This window comes from Canis lupus, chromosome X, assembly GCF_011100685.1.
Source record: "Canis lupus familiaris isolate Mischka breed German Shepherd chromosome X, alternate assembly UU_Cfam_GSD_1.0, whole genome shotgun sequence".
In the NCBI taxonomy this organism is placed as follows: domain Eukaryota; kingdom Metazoa; phylum Chordata; class Mammalia; order Carnivora; family Canidae; genus Canis; species Canis lupus.
The window spans coordinates 123,319,023-123,334,383 of record NC_049260.1 but is presented as its reverse complement, the minus strand read 5'-3'; the positions used below and the strand labels follow the sequence as shown (position 1 = coordinate 123,334,383).

At 59.3% G+C, this 15,361-nt stretch overlaps 2 protein-coding genes and 1 long non-coding RNA gene across 3 annotated transcripts; 1 reads left to right on the top strand and 2 right to left on the bottom strand.

Annotated features, from left to right (window-relative positions):
* The first annotated feature begins 112 nt into the window (after positions 1-112).
* On the top strand, positions 113-2,521 carry LOC119868555. The gene is made up of 2 exons (XR_005386539.1): positions 113-302; positions 515-2,521. It is a non-coding gene; the product is annotated as an uncharacterized LOC119868555 (long non-coding RNA).
* On the bottom strand, positions 122-5,213 carry GDI1 (GDP dissociation inhibitor 1). The gene is given in 11 exon segments (NM_001003185.1): positions 122-274; positions 364-418; positions 541-685; positions 980-1,151; positions 1,571-1,670; positions 2,242-2,373; positions 2,649-2,847; positions 3,308-3,442; positions 3,585-3,684; positions 3,823-3,930; positions 5,169-5,213. Coding segments are annotated over 11 exon segments (1,344 nt in total).
* A 682-nt stretch (positions 5,214-5,895) lies between these two features.
* Positions 5,896-13,539, bottom strand: ATP6AP1 (ATPase H+ transporting accessory protein 1). Its single transcript, XM_038588719.1, has 10 exons — positions 13,345-13,539; positions 12,982-13,108; positions 10,555-10,629; positions 10,082-10,275; positions 9,535-9,575; positions 8,644-8,729; positions 7,968-8,206; positions 7,309-7,356; positions 6,991-7,222; positions 5,896-6,748 (listed from the first exon to the last, which is right to left on the bottom strand). Exons 1-10 carry the CDS (start codon positions 13,485-13,487, stop codon positions 6,539-6,541), a joined length of 1,395 nt encoding a protein of 464 aa, XP_038444647.1. The 5' UTR covers positions 13,488-13,539; the 3' UTR covers positions 5,896-6,538.
* Positions 13,540-15,361: the final 1,822 nt, after the last annotated feature.

The window sequence follows — 15,361 nt, the reverse complement described above, 5'->3', positions numbered from 1 at the left end:
GGGAAGCAGAGAATGCTGGAAACCGGGGTGCCCAGCCACACCCATCTCCCCAGCCCTCGAGGAGAACAGACTTGGGTCAGGAGAGGGGGCACCAAGGGCTGGGGTGGGGTGGGGTCGCCAATCACTGGTCAGCTTCTCCAAACACGTCATTCTGTTTGCGCTTCATGTTCTCAAAGTCAAAAGCGGAGCCTGCCATGCGCTTGTAGATGTCTTTGATGTCATTGCAGGTTGTCTCGAAGTGTGTGGTGGCATCATAGGAGCAGGAACAGAACACCTGGAAACATCCAGAGCCCAGGGCCAAGGTGAGTCGGGCAGGGGCCCTGGGTGAGCAGCTAGGAGCTGGGGCCAAGACAGCCTGCTTACCTGGCTCTCAGAACCGTCATCAATGGGCTCGTATAAGTCACTGATGGCCACAAACCTGAGGGGCAGAGAGGGGAGGGGGAAGACCTCGCAACAAGCCTTCGTCTCCTTGGTCTCTGCCCCCCAGCCCCTTGGCCCCCTTCTTTCCCCCCAGCCTCAGCCTCGGCCCCAGCCCCTCACTTCTGGTCAATGGGCTCCAGGAGCTCCAGGGCAGGCTCAACCTCCTTCTCCGGCTCAGCTGTCTCCACTGTGGTGCTGGCAATGGCGATGTACTTGCCCTGTGCAGCCACGTTGTGTGCGTAGGAGATCATGCACACGTAGATGTCTGCCCACAAGAAGGGTCTCCGTTAACATGGGCACAGGGCTCCTGGAGGCTGGACTCGATTCAGGTGTGCGGGCCCACTCCTCCCCAGCCCTGCCCAGCAAGCAGCATCCAAACCCACCCTCACAGAGGAGGAGAGTCCAAGCCACCTAATCACTAAGGCCCCAAGCCGTGGGGACTGCTACGCAGGTCCCCGTCCTTCCATGCAGGGATTAGGCAGTCCCAAGAGTGACAGAGAAAGGCAAAGCCACTCTCAAGAGAGAACACACTGGAAGAAGTCACGTGAGACTCAACTACCTGACTTCCTGTTAACTTGGTTCTGGGGGATAATGATTTGGCAGGAGTTGGCATCATTGGTGTTCTTGATGGGGTGGCTGAGGATACAGATGATGCGGATAACCTGACCGGCCTTCCGCACTCGGTCCGGAATGTAGCTGGGGTCACAGATCAGCTGCTTGCAGCGGGCCACCTGTGAAGACACCAGCGGGCCCATCCAAGCACTCCCCTGGGTGGTTGTGGGGCTGAGTGCACAGTGAGGGCCGGCACTATGCTCCTCTGAGCTGTCACCACTGACTCTCCTGTAGTGTTCCGCTTCATCCTGTACCTCAGGGAGCTGGCTCCCCTATGCAGGGCTGGGAAAACCCTTCTGCTGAGACACTGTGATCAAGAACACTCCCTGGTCCCTGACGCGGCACGTGGGTTTGAGATACCTCTCGCCAACAGAATTAGCTACGTGGACTTCTTTTGGAGCTCTGGTCCCCAGCCCAAGGCTCTTGGACCTGATTAGCAGCAGGCCCAGCAGGGCCAGAGTCACTCACTGGGCAAAGTGCCCTGAAAGCGGCCAAGCCCCACCCAGACCATGATGCTTGCACTGTGGCGACGACGTACCTCTCCCTCAGACTTCACACCCACCACCTTGCCATTCTCCATGATGATGTCATCCACAGGTTTGTTCAGCATGTATGTCCCTCCGTAGATGGCACTCAATCTGTGGTGGGGAGAACGACCAAAGAATCCCCTTTCCAGGAGGAAACAGGGACTAGTGCCACTGTGCGCTCCCTCCACCAGCAGTGGGGTACAGAGAAGGCTGCCCTAGGCAGGCAGAGCTCAGGAGACCTGGTGGTTCTTCCCAGCTCTGTCACTGCCACAGACTCGGGATTTTATCTGGAGTACTCCTTCCTCTCTGGAGCTTCCACCTAGAATATTCTGCAAAGAGCTAGTATGAGGGTGGCCTGAAGGTACAGCTAGCTCCTCTGGGGAACAGTCTGGGGAACAGAACAAAGGCCTCTGGAAAAGCCCTCTGACTCCAGGTTCTAAGGCTCCAGGACCAGCCCTGGTGCTGCCTGACTCAGGCTGGAAGCCAAGCAAGCCTGCTGGTGCAGGCCTGCACTTCAACGCCCTGCTGCAGCACACTGCCCCCCACCCTGTCACCCAAGCACGGCATGAAGTAAATTAGACCACGCCGGGAAACTACGAATGCTAGATGCTCAGGGGGGCCATTTCCATTCTTGGCTTTAGTCCTCCTGAGTTCTGTCACCAGAAAGAAACCAAGCCCTCACCTTGCAAAGCCCTGGGGCAGCTCACCAAGGCCGTAGAGTGGGTACAAATAAGGACTCTTTCCATACCGAGCCAGGGACTCACTGTACAACTTGATGCGGTTGATGGTCTCAAGACAGGGCTGGTCCAGGTAGCTGGGGGGACCGGGTCAAGAGAAGAGGCTCCAGCGGCAGCAAACCCAGCTCACCTCCCCCCAAGCACCAGGCTGACCTCCCCCACCACCCTCTACAGCCTGGGGAAGATTACGGGTCAAATAAATGCAAAGAAGGAACAACAAAAAAAGGCAATGGATGAGCATGTGGCTGAGTACGAGAAATGTGCAGGGCGGGTCAAGGGAGCGGCACATGGGAATGGGGAGAGCGGGGTGCAGGCCAACAGGGGGCGGTCTGCCATGCCAGCTTCCCCTCACTCATCAGTGCGGTAGAGGGCCAGGGCATGGCCAGTGAAGTCGATGACATCCTGGCCCAAGTCAAACTTCCGGTAGACGTCACGCATGCTGGTGCTCTGGGGGTCAACACCCTCGAAGGTCTTGGGGTCATTTTCATCAAAGTTTGCCACAAATACCAGGAACTTGCGGAAACGGCGTTTCTCAAACATGCCCATCAGATCTATGGAGGCAACGTGAGAAGAACCCTCACGCCACAGACCGGGAACATCTCCTTACCACCAGGCAGACCAGGAAAGCGGGCACCCTGCTCCCAGCTGTGTTTTGCTGCTGACAGCAGTGTTAACTTTAAATTAGCCTCTCTGAGCTTCTTGGCCTCAGTTTCCCCATCTGTACAAAGAGGGGATTGGACTGGACAAGCTCTGAGGACCCTCCTGGCTGCAACACTTGGGGATGTTTCACCGGTCGAGTCCAGCCCTTGTCAAAAGGCTTAAGTCTTTCAAGATAGAGCAACCACCCACGCATTCCCCTCGGCATGTGGACTTCCCTCCAGGCATCCATCGTGCGGCTCAAGGCAACTGAGGGAGCACAGAGCAAGCGGGCTTCCGGTACTGCATGGGGAACGCTCCCTTGGGCAAGGGGCACCCTGCTCTCTGCCCCTCGCCATGGGAACGTGTACTCACTGGAAGCCAAGGCTTCGGTCTCAGTGGATGGCACTTTATAGATCTTTCCCCCCTTGTAGACGAAGCTGCCCTCCACCACCTTGAAGTCCAGGTAGCGCGTCACCTCTGTATACAGCAGCATCTTTACCAGCTGCCCTGTGAGGCGGTGGGGTGAAAACAACATCAGCATACTTCCCCCCAGAAGCTCCCTAGCTGGTGTGGCTGTCCCTTTTCGGGAGCCTGACCCTACTCTGGTCATCCTAACCACCCCCCACAATATCTCTTTCATCCCTCTCACCATTGGCCATGAGGAACTTCGGGATCAGGTCAACGTTCCAGTCTCGGCCCCTGCCCATTGCCTCAGGGGGCCCCTCCAGCAATTGAAAACGCTTATAGAGCTGCAATCAGGAGAAAGAGAGGCACCTCGAGGACCATCGCTTCCTGTCCCTGCCCCCCTTCCCAGAAAACCTGGGGAGCTGCTGTGGCACCCTACGGGAGAGGTTACTGGGGGATGGGTCCAGGCCTGGCAGCCTCACCTCTTCCAGGGGTGTGATGGAGGAGCTCTCACCCCCATAGTAGGGGTTCCGGTCCATATGCAGCACTTTCTTGCCGTTCACGGACATGATGCCCGACAAGATACATTCCTGGGGAAGAGGGCAACATGCGCGGCACTCCCACCTGCCCACGTTCCCACCCGCAGCCCTGATTTGTTCCCCACCCTAAATCTGAGAGGAGAGCAAAGCTAGCAACTTTGCCCCAGTGAAAGGTCCTTCCACCTTTTAGGCTGCCTTGCCTAAAATCAGGGGTGACCGCTTCACCGGGCCAGTCTCTGTTGTAACTTTGCTGGGCAAAGGGTTGAATGAGGGAAGACAAATAACGACGGTGCTGAAAAAAAGAGCGTCCAGCAGACCCAAGGATGGTCTTCTGGCAACTTCCATGCCAAGAAAGTCCTCTACCTAGGTAGGGCCACGCTTAAAGGCAGACGAGACACAATGAGCCACAGAGGAGGAGATCCAGCTGAACAGCCAAGGGCACCAGAAAGGGAAGTGAAGAAAGGCCGAGCACTGTCCCGCAATCTCAGGCCCCACCCTGGGCTGCTCTTCCCTCAAAGGACAGGAGCCTCAGACCCTGTGCCTGCCCAGCCACGGGAGGGGCTCGGGCACCCTGACACGGGCAGAGCAGTGTCTCCAGGGGAGCTGTCCAGGAGGGTCCGGGGAAGGGGGAGCAGAAACGCCCTCGGCAGTTACTGTCAGCAGGCCAAGGACAAAGGCTGCACATACTACTCCGCCCGAAATCTCCATGGGAAACCGTGGTGGGGTAGCGGGAATGTGCTCACTGGCCCCACTGCTGCTCCTTCTGGAACATTCCCTGGGTCCCCGGGCCCCATGAGAAACCAGGAACGCAGGAGGACGGCCCACGCAGGCGAAGCCCCCCTCAGCCAGGGTCCTTGTACTTCATCCCCACCGGAACCACCACAGGCCGGGGGAGGGGGGGATGCTGGGCGGGTGAGGGGCGCGGATGACGGGTGGGGGCCGGGTGGGCGGGGTCGGGGGCACGGAGGGGGGGGCCTCGGGCCGACGGGGCTGCGTCTTCGGGCCCAGGAGGCCTCGACAGGGAGGGACGGAGGGACGGGCCGGGGGTCGGGCCCCGGGGGCGGCCAGGGAGGGGGCCGTGTCACGGAGACGGGGCCACGGCGGTCGAGAAGACGATGTCGCGGACGGGGGAGGAGGTGGGGGTTGGGCACGGGGCTGTCGTCTCGGGAAGCCGGGCGCCGGGGAGGCAGCGCGGCGGCCGCGCCGGAGGATGGGGGCGGCGGCCGGGGGCGGCGGCGCCGCGGGGAGGAGGCCGGTGCGGGCTCCCGGGCGCCCGAGGCCGCACTTACGGTGAGGCCGGTCCCCAGCACGATCACATCGTATTCCTCGTCCATGGTCAGGCCTAGCTGGCAGCGCGCGACGCTCCTCCTCCTCCTCCTTCACCACAGCCGCCGCCGCTGCCGCCGCCGCACTGGACCAAAGATGGCGGCGGCCGACGCCGCTTGACCCCTCCGCCGCGTCAAAGAGTCCCGGCCCCTCCCCGCGTCCCGCCGCGCCCGCCGGGGCCCCCGCCTCCCCGGCGCGCGGCCCGGAGGGGCGGCCCGGGCCCGGGCCCCAGCGCCAGCGCCGTTGCGCGGCCGGCCCCGCCCGCCGAGGGCCCCGAGGGGGCCGGAGAGGGGCGGGCGGGGCGGGGCGGCCGGCGGCCGGTGCTGCGGCCGCGAGGGATCCGTGCGCGGGAGCCGCGCGCCCCCCGCCCCGCCCCGCCCCGCCCCCCCCCCCCCCCCCCCCGAGGCTGGGCGCGGCGGGCGCGCGCTGCTGCGGCAGCCGGGGGCGGCCCGCGGGACGGCAGGGCGGCTATTGTCACGACGGGCCCCTCCCCGCGGGCGCCGGCCGCCGCGCCCTGCCCGCGCGCCGCAGGCCCTCCGTAGCGTCGCCCGCCGGGCCCGGCTTGCCCGAGACCCTCCGGCCTCCCCTTGGGCCTGGCTCCGGTGCGGCACATCCGGGCGCCTCCCGCGGCAGCCCTCAGCCCAGGGCATCCCCTGTGCCCAGCGCAGAAATGAGGGACAAGAGGCCGGAGCGTGTCAACCTGTCTTTATTTTATTAGGAAGGAAACCACCGAGAAACCCAGGCTCCTGCCAGGCACTCCTGGCTGGAACGTGCCAGAAAACCAGTGATCACCCCCGGACCAGCTGCTGTGGAGGCCCCTTGGTTCTCGGGCCACAGAGATAAACCCCAATGTACTGCTTATTATTAGCACAACATCACCAAAAGACAAGGACACCAGCCAAGCAGGACGGTTAAATAGTACTTCCACACCCCCCAAACTCAGGGAACCTCCAGCTTGTAGCTGCTGCAGGGACCCCCTTAAGCCCGGGGAGGGAGCATTTGCTACACAAAAGCACTATAAACAGCAAGGGGTGAAGATGGAGATGAGAATAAATAAGGGGGAGGAGAAGGGTCCTAGAACTCATGACCTCTCCTACAATGACCGGGCCTGGGAGATTTGTCTACTATCTATGAAGAATATGTACACCTTGTTGGTACAAATAGGGGTGGGAAGCCCCTCAGTGGGTTGAACAGGGAACAAGACAGGCTGAGGGAAACTGGGGGTTCATGCTACGGTTAGGAAGAGGGGAAGCCCTTCAGTCCAGGATGCCTGGAGGTGGGAAAGTGACAACCTGGACACCATCACGCCTGCAACCCCCCCACAGGAATAAGGTCACACGATCTGGGTCAAAGAGATGGTGGGGCCCTTGTGGTCGTCAAAGCGGTCCATGGTCTTGAGACTGAGGATCATGTGCAAGCCATAGGTGAAGATGAACAGCATGAACAGAGAGGTAAGCAGCCCCATCCAGATGCCCGGGGAGAAGAAGCCCGCACAGTCACTGGCGTAGGAGAACTGCTCGCCGCTCACGTTGAACGCTTGGATCTGGGAGGGGAGAGAAAGGACCATGTGGCCCCACACCGAGGGACACCCGGTGAGGGCCATCGTGCCCAAGTTAGTGGGTAGTCCAAATCTCGTGGGATGGGAGCACTGTGGGATAGGACTCTGGAGTACATGTCCGAGCCCGAGCCCGGACCTAGAGATGCTGCGACGCCATCGGGTCTCTGCTCCCTCCCGCCTCTCTACCAGTACCCCACTATCTCCAGTCTGGGCCCCACATTCCCTACCTGGAAGTCCCGAAGAGTCACCTCCCAGAGAGATGGCTGCAGGCGGGGCACGAGGAGATTGCCGTTCTTGCTAAGGCTGCTGACATACTCGCAGTGAAAGGAGTAGATGCTGGGCCCCGTGACCTGGGAGGCATTGAAGTAGGCGACAGAGCCATTGCTGTGGATTTCGAGGCGCTCCATGGTAAACCAGTGCCGGGCAGACACTGGGTAGAAGCGGTTGGCCAGAATGAACCTGAGGCAGGCATGTGGGGTGTCAGGCAGCTGGGAAGGCTGGAGCCACGCCAGCCTGCCCACATGTCAACTGCCCCTCCGACTCACCTGAATGTCACTGTGGTACCAAAGAGTTCCTCATAGGTCAGCGAAAGCCTGCAGGGCCAGAGTAAGAGGTGAGCCGGGAGAGCGAGCTCCTCAGGCCTAGCCCATCTATGCTGTCCCAGGTCCTTACAGCCTCCTGGGAAGCAGTGCCCCCGCCCACGACAAATGGGAAAACTGATGCCCTATCACACCTAGCTCAGAAACCAGCACCCAGGTTCCGCACCTCCAGCTGAAAGCACCTTCTTCTGATTTCCCTGAGCCCACTGCCCCTCCTTTCAGCTCCCCCTTGAGGTTACTGAGATGCCTAGATTGGGCTTTGGGGATAAAGGTAGTCTGTCCGTCAGTATCTGTCTCTCCACACAGGGAGGGTACAGAAGCCTTTAAAGGACCTCAGGCCTGGGAGATGCCCCTGGGCAGTTGCCTTGAGGCTGTTAAGGGCAGGGGTAGGGGTAGGGGTAGGGGAGTGTCAGGTTCCCAGGTGACTGGGAAGTGTTAACAACCAAGGTTCCAGAAAAGGACTAGAAGGCATGGAGAGGCAAAACTCTTGAGCAAGCCCCATCCCAAGAGCCCTCCAGCAGCCCCACCCCACTATCCCATCTGCTTCCCACAGTGAACGCCTCCCCCATACCCACCCACCTGCAGGGACAGGTACCTGCCCTTACCTGGCGTAGGAGTCATTCCAGAAGGATCCAGTCAGGTTGAGCTCCTGGATCCCAAAGGTGAGGAAGGTCAGATCCTCCCAATGGTCCCTGTATGCCACCGAGAAGTTCTGGGCCCAGAACAGGATCCGGGGGGCAGTATCATTGTAACTCACAGGGGGATAGACCGTAGCCGACGCTAGCTGTTTCTGCAGCAGCTGGCGACCTAGCCCCCCGGCCACCATGGCTACATCACGGGCCACCTGCACAAACAACCCACAAGCCTTCTCTCAGAATGGCCCAGAATCACATGACCTGAGCTCAGTGTCCCCACTGGGCACCCAGTCTAGCATCTGCAGTTCTATTGGTCGTGCTCAGAGGCCCCTCTCCAGGAAGCTTTGCCTGGCTGAGCCCTAAGCCCTATGATGTTCCTGGTCTCCCCAAAGTAGGAACACTTGGACATACCGTCCGACCAAGCCAGGAAATAAGACCCACTGGACAAGAAGGAAAGCTGCCGCCTGGAAGGAGGAAGCAGGACTTTCTGGTCCATCCTGGTCCCCCCACCGCGGCCTCCACAGGCCCAGGGAAGAAGGCGACCCCCCTAAGGCACTCTGCTCAGAGCCACACACCCTCCAGGCCCACTCGCCCTGCGGTGGCTGCCCACACCTCCCAGAGCCCTGCCGAAGGCTACGCTGCCTACCCTGGAAGGGCGGACCGCTGTGAGGGCTGCTGTGTACGGGACATCTTCAGACTTGAGTGTGCTCAGCACCTGCCCGATGACCTCATCTGAGGAGCAACAGGGAGAGCAAAGGACCAGGTCGTGGGCAGCTCCTCACAGCAACACCCTAACGCCGGCTAGAAACCATCTGGCCGTCCCACGCAGAAGACTGCTGACATGAGGCCGGGCCCTTCCATGCACCACATTAGTGGGGTTCAGGGGGATCCTGTCGTTGGGGTGGGGACCAGCAGACATCTCCCACCCCTGGCAACTGGCACGTCCTCTGTGGTGGGGCGCTGAGACCTTCCCAGAGCCAGCTCCCATCCAGATTCACTCGTGTTTTCCGTTTCCACCAAGGCCCCCCACGAGCAGCTACTCCTCCTACCCGTCCACCCCAGCCTCCCTGGGGAAACCTGCAGCCGGCCTCAGTAGTTGGCTCCCTAATGCCAAGCCCCAACTAACTTACACAAGACACAGAGATCAAGAAAACTCCAAATCCGCCTATACGTTTTCAATGACCTTTCCGTGGGGAACGACTGCCTTTTATAGCAGAAAAGGAGCCCTCAGAACTGTTTTTTGAAACGTTGCTGGTCTCCCAAACCCAAACTTCTAGGACTTGCGCTGCTGGAGTGGAGACTGGCTCCACAGGCTCTCACTCGGAAGGCCCACAGATGCCCTAACACCTCTGCCCAGCTGTGGAGGGGCGAGGCCCGGGGGGCCGGCATCTTTCTGCTCAGCTGCCAGTTGTTCCGGGGAGCAGGGGAGCCGCTCTGGGAATGAAGAGGGACTGAGGAGGAGCCGTGAGGCAGCTCTCTGCAGCCAAGGGCTGAGCAAGGCTGGAAAACGTGTGCCCTCCCTGACCCTGCTACTCACCATTGCCCGTGAGAACCTCCCTCGGTGCCATGAGACCTGAGCTGTGGAAGAGAGGCAGAGCATGAGAGCCCCCGCAATCCGGACAGCGCCCCACCGCCTCGGGACAGCTCCTGTCTACGCCTCCAGCACACCCTCCCCTCCAGGCCACCGTCCTTCCCCACGGGCCGCGTTCAAGTAGCACAGTATAGCTGGGGGCTCTGGAGGCCACGCTCACTCCTCCCTCTGCACCTTCGCTGACTGCCTGGCCCTGCCCTCGTCACCCCTGTGCCAGCTGCTCCGGGAACATGTCCCGGCTCAGGGAGCTAGCTCCCCCGCCAGCAGGGCCCACGTCTGCCACATCTCTGGAGGCCCGACAGGCCTCACGCAGTGCCGGGCACTAACTCCTGAGTCCCCGCTGACCAGAGGCCCTTCCCGCCTCTTCCGGACACACAAAGCACCTTCTGATCGGGCTTCAAGGGACTAAACGGGAGGACCATTGTCTCTGGCTGACCTGTGCCATCACAGCCCAGAGCCTCACCACTCTCTGGGCTCCGAAGCTGGGGCATACCTGGACGTGTAGGGCAGGCGGATAAGCAGCAAGGCCGGGAGGCTGGCATTGAGTTTCAGCTCCCGCAGGGTGGCCAGGTCCACGTGCAGGGGGCTGGCCCCGAGCTTCTCCTGCAGGTAAGTGGTCAGAGTGCTGACCGCATACCAGTCGACAGCAGGAAGCACCAGAGAGGAAGGTGCCAGGTCCAGGGCATTCTGGGGGCCAGGGAGAGACAGAAGGATAGGTTAGCAAGGGACCAGCAGGCCTGAGCCAGCCCCCAAACCTCTCGGGCAAGGCACAGGCACACCCACACTCACACCAGGGTCTTATTCAGAGTCAGAAAGAAAACACCCCACACTCCTGGTCCCTGACATCTCAGGCCTTTCTACCCTCTAAAGCCAGCACCTCTGGTTCCTAATGGCACAGTATTTATTGAATGGAGGTAGAGAGTGCAGGAGAGCCCCCATGGCCCTTGGCTGGGAGAGGACTCTTACCTCCAGGTTAGAAAAGGCGCTATCCTGCTTGTTTCCAAACACGCCGCCATATGCTGTGAAGTCCTCAATGCTCAGCTAGTAGGGAAGCAGAGAAGGTGCCTCAGAAGGTTGGGCCAGGACAGGGGGCAGACACCTTCCCTGCGCATGGGCAGGGACAGCCAAATCTCATTTGCAATCAGACACAGTCTAGTCAAAAGTGTGGACAAAGGCACGTTTGGGGGTAGCGAGTGGAGGAATGGGAGGTTCTCTTTTTCTCCTTCCTGGTAGGGTGAGAAAACATGGAAGGTGGTCATGGGGTTGGAAGGCAATCTGCAGGCAGCTGACTCGTAACCTCAAGATTCAGAGTCAGCCACCTGCCTTCAGATGAGGAACTGGCTGGGGAAGAGGGAAGCTGGGGGAGGGGCTGGGGGACAGCGAGGAACATTTTCGGCAGCTCCCCCACTGCCACCGCCGCCCCATCCCCAGGGCGGAAGTCAGAGAAAAGGAGAACCTGCGTGCCAGCTGCAACGCCTAGCACTGCCTATGTCCAACCTGGACAAGACCCTTTTTCAAAGAGAACAAGAAGTTCCTTCCCTGCCTGGTTTTGGTGGAAGGGGAGAGAGGAAGATGGTAGAATCTGCTGGAAAGAGCACTGAAGTCCTTGGAGCTCTCCGGACCACAGTAACCACGATCCCATCCCTTTTCCTCTGCAACCTAGACGTGTCCTTCAACTCCTGCCCTCCACCCGACTCCCAGCTTCCTCTGGCTTTTCCCAGTTAGGCCCAGAAGCGATCTTAATCCGTTTCTCTAACCTGATTCTGTTTAGTATACACACTTGCCCAGCCTCCTCTGCCATCTAGACAGGCATCCTAACCCTGTTTGGCTCTCATTCTGAAAGCCCAGGAACCACCACCGTGTCCTCTCAGGACTCCTTGCTCAAAATTGCCCAAAGCTTCCTGCCACATTTAGAACTGCAACCAGCCTTTCCCCGGTTGTCATCCCTTGGCTACCTGGCTACCTGGCTCTCCTCTACTACACTCCAGCCACACCAGCTCTTTCATGGGCTCACCAAGCGCACTCCTTGCCCAGGGCCTTTGCACCTACTGTTCCCTCTGCCAGGAGCACTCTTCCACCCATACCCACATGGCTGTGTGCCTCCCTCCATTTAGGTATCTGCTCAGATAGCCCTCCTCAGTGAGCCCGTCTGATCACCCTTATCTTAAACAGTATCGCCAATCATTCTGTTCCCATGGCCTGCTTCTTTCTCTGAAAACTACAGCAGCATTGCCATTATATCATACACCAACTTAGCATGTACCTGTTGCCCTCCCGAGGCTGCCAGCTTCCTCCGGGAGGGGCTTGGGTTACTCTGCTCGCTGCTATGTCCCCAACACTTGCTACCTGGGACACTACAGGCAGTCCATATTTGGCCAATGAATGAATGGATGGATCCCATAAGGGGACCCCGGAAAGGTGTTTTACGAGGCTTATAAGAATCGCTCCTCACAGTCTTCTGATACAGGTGGTATCTTCATTGTACAGAGGAGGAAACAGGCATTCACAGATTATCTCCCACATCCAAAGGGTGGTAAGTAGTAGAACCAGAACTGAGTTCCCGTCTAACTACATTATTTACCACCTCCTGGAAGGAGTGGAGGCCAGCATGACCACCATGACGTGCCCAGAGAGCAACTGAGCAAGACCACAGGAGAATGAGCCACACAGGCCACCCCTGAGGAAGGAATAAGCAGAGGCTCAATAAGCTCCCAAACACCAATTCTACACTGCCCTAGAATCTTCTCATGGTCCATATGCCTGCTTTGGAGGCAGAGACCTGTATGGCAGGGAAAACTGTGTGCCTGAGCACAAAGTGGGGGGTGTCTGACAGACTCCGGCTGGAACCAACCAAGTGTGGTGCGCATAAGCCACAGATCATTCGTCAATGGTTGCACCTCTACCAGCCTTAGTTCCCTTGGCAGTGAATCCAAGATAATGACATCAGCTTAGCACCGTGCATGTGAAGCACTCAATTAAGTGATCATTTTTCAATTATCTCTACTATCGTCATCAAAGTTAGGATCACAGCTCTGTCACCCATTAGCTGAGTGACCCTAGGCAAGTCATTTGCCGTCCTTGGACCCGAGTCTTCTCATCTGTAAAGGGGGATGATAATCCCCCCCACATAGAGTAGCTCGGATAAGTGCTTGGTACTGGGTAGGCATCTGGCCTCTCACCCGGGGCTTCAACCGAATCAAGTCAGTGCCATTTCAAGGCCCTCACCGTTCCCACGGAACCTTCTCCTGCAGGCCTTCCCAAGAGAGGAGCCACACTTCCCTACGGTTGGGACAAGGTCACTGAAGCCTCCCCTGGGGAATGGGCTCGGTGTCCTGGGGGGAGGGGGGCCTGACTTCTTCCGATGACAGGGAGAGAGGGCTGGGGCGGGCGCACCTTGTCCTGCAGGAACAGCAGCACATTCCGGGGGCCCAGCTCCAGGGCGGGGTCTAAGTAGGTAGAGAGCTGCATGTCGCTGGTGATGTGGCCCTCGTGGGTGCTGGCCGCAGGACCCCACAAGTCCCTGGCAGGGCACAGAAGAGGTGCTGTCAAGTGGGGGGTGCAGGCTTGCGACCATCGTGACGCGCGGGGCCCCGAGCTCTGACCCGGCTGGCTCCCCACGGGCCGCCGAGGAAGGGACAGTCCGCCTCTGCCCCCCTCGGCCGCCGCTCGCTGAGGACAGCCCCGGAGCCGGGCGAGGGCGCCTCAGCCGCCGCGGCGCGCAGCGCAGCCTGCCCCGGCCCGGCCCGCCACGCTCACCGGTCACTCGACCACAGCACCAGCGGCACCTGCTGCTCCGCCGCCGCCACCGCCACCAGCAACAGCGGCAGCCACCGCATCTGTCTGAGCGCTGGGGCCCGGCGCGTCCCCGCCAGCACCCGAGCCGCAGCCATCGCCGCCATCACAGCCTCGGCCTCCACTGCCTCGGCCGCCGCTGCCGCCGCAAATCAGGTGACCATCGCCTCCGCCCGAGCTCCGCCCCGCGCCCCCATTGGCTCGGGCGCAGGCCGGCTCGCCAGGCCCGCCGGTGATTGGACAAGGCTCACGCCACTCAGGGCCGCTCCTTCGCACGGATTGGCTGTACGTGCCTCCGGCGGGCACGCTCCGTGCGGGAAAGGCGGCAGGGCGGGGCTCGGCCGGCTCCCACCGCGGGCTCCCAGCGGGAGCGGGGCGGGGCCGGGGCGGGGCCGGGGCGGGGCCGGGGCGGCTCGGCTCGCCGGGTCCCCGCCCTCCAGGCTTCGCGTCTCCCGGCTTTAATCCTCCTTTCGCTTAAAATGGCAGGAGTGGCTTCTTTTTCCCAGAGGTGGGCCCCGCCGAGACAGAGGAGGCGGCCGGAGGGCCCGGGCTAACTTCCAGAGGAAGGTCCTGCACTGAAAATGGGCGGGGAGGAGGAGGAGCGTCGGGGGGAGGGGAGGAGCCAGGGAGAAGCGCGGTTTCAAGGGCACCAAGATGAGCAATGTCAGTGTCACTTGCTGCCAAGAAGCACGTAGGATGAGGACAGAAAACCGTTTCTTGGACTTGGCAACACCTGGAGGCCTTGGCAGGAGCGATGTCAATGGGGGGAAGGAGACGTGGTTGTAGATCGTCCTTTCTCGACGTTTGCTTTAAAGAGAGGAAAGAGGCCATGGGACAGCTAGAGTCAAGGTGGGAGACACCGCATCAAACCCATTGGAAGACTTCCTTTTCCTGGGTCATTTTTGATTTCTCAGGTTGGTGACTATTAGAGATCAACAGTCGAAACACTGGAAACTATAATTAAATTTTGAGCTCCCGTTAAGGGTATGCGCACTGATTTCGGAGGAACTGAAGTGATGCCCGCAACTCAGTCTGAAATGCCCCAAAAATAAAATAGAGCGAAGTGGGACTACAGACATAGGTGTGTGATGAAGCAACCATAGTAAACTGCTAATGGCAGAACCTAGGGGGTGGATCTATGGGTGGGCACTGTAGGGTTGTTTTTTGACCTTCCTATAGGTACTGGATATAAGGTTGACCCCCTAAATTCATGATCCATCCAGAAATGTGGTCTTATTTGGAAATAGGGTCTTTCCAGATGTGATCCAGATACGGTCATGCTGGATTCAGGTGAGCCCTAAACCCCATGACTAGTGTCCTTATAAGAAGAGGAAAATTTGAACACAGGGAAAAAGGCCACTGTACAGTAGAGCTAGAGTGAGGAACCCCAGGACCCGCCAGAAGCCGAAGAGGCAGGAAACATTCCTTCCTAGGGGCTTTCATTCAGAGAGAGTGGGCACATGCCTGTACCTTGATTTTGGACTTCTAGCCTCCAGAACTGAGAGAAGAGATTTCTGTTGTTTTAAGCCTGCTGATTTGTGGGGCGTGCCTGGGTGGCTCAGTCGGTTAGCATCTGCCTTTGGCCCAGGTCATGATCCCAGGGTCCTGGGATCGAGCCCGCATCAGGCTTCCTACTCCACTGAGGGGAGCCTGCTTCTCCTTCTCCCTCTGCCTGCCGCACCACCTGCTTGTGTGCTTTCTCTCTCTCTCTCTCTCTCTCTCAAATAAATATTTTTTTTAAAAAAAGCCTGTAGTTTTGTGGGAATCTGTTATAGCAGCCCTAATAAACTAATACGCTGTATGTTTGACATTTTTCATAATAAAAATATAGAGAGAAGAAAGTTTGATAATGATCCTGGAATCCCAGGATCAAGTCCCACATCAGGCTCCCTACGTGGAGCCTGTTTCTCCCTCTGCCTGTGTCTCTGCCTCTCTCTCTCTGTGTGTGTGTCTCATGAAGAAATAGAATCTAAAAAATAGA

Coding starts and splice junctions, on each gene's coding strand:
- ATP6AP1 (XM_038588719.1), bottom strand. CDS start 13,487: ATGGCGGCGATGGCTGCGGCTCGGGTGCTGGCGGGGACGCGCCGGGCC. Junction 10,630..12,981: donor TGCTGTTCCTGCAGGACAAG/GTGCGCCCGCCC, acceptor CTTCCCTACTAG/CTGAGCATTGAGGACTTCAC. Junction 7,357..7,967: donor TGGAATGACTCCTACGCCAG/GTAAGGGCAGGT, acceptor CTGGCCCTGCAG/GCTTTCGCTGACCTATGAGG.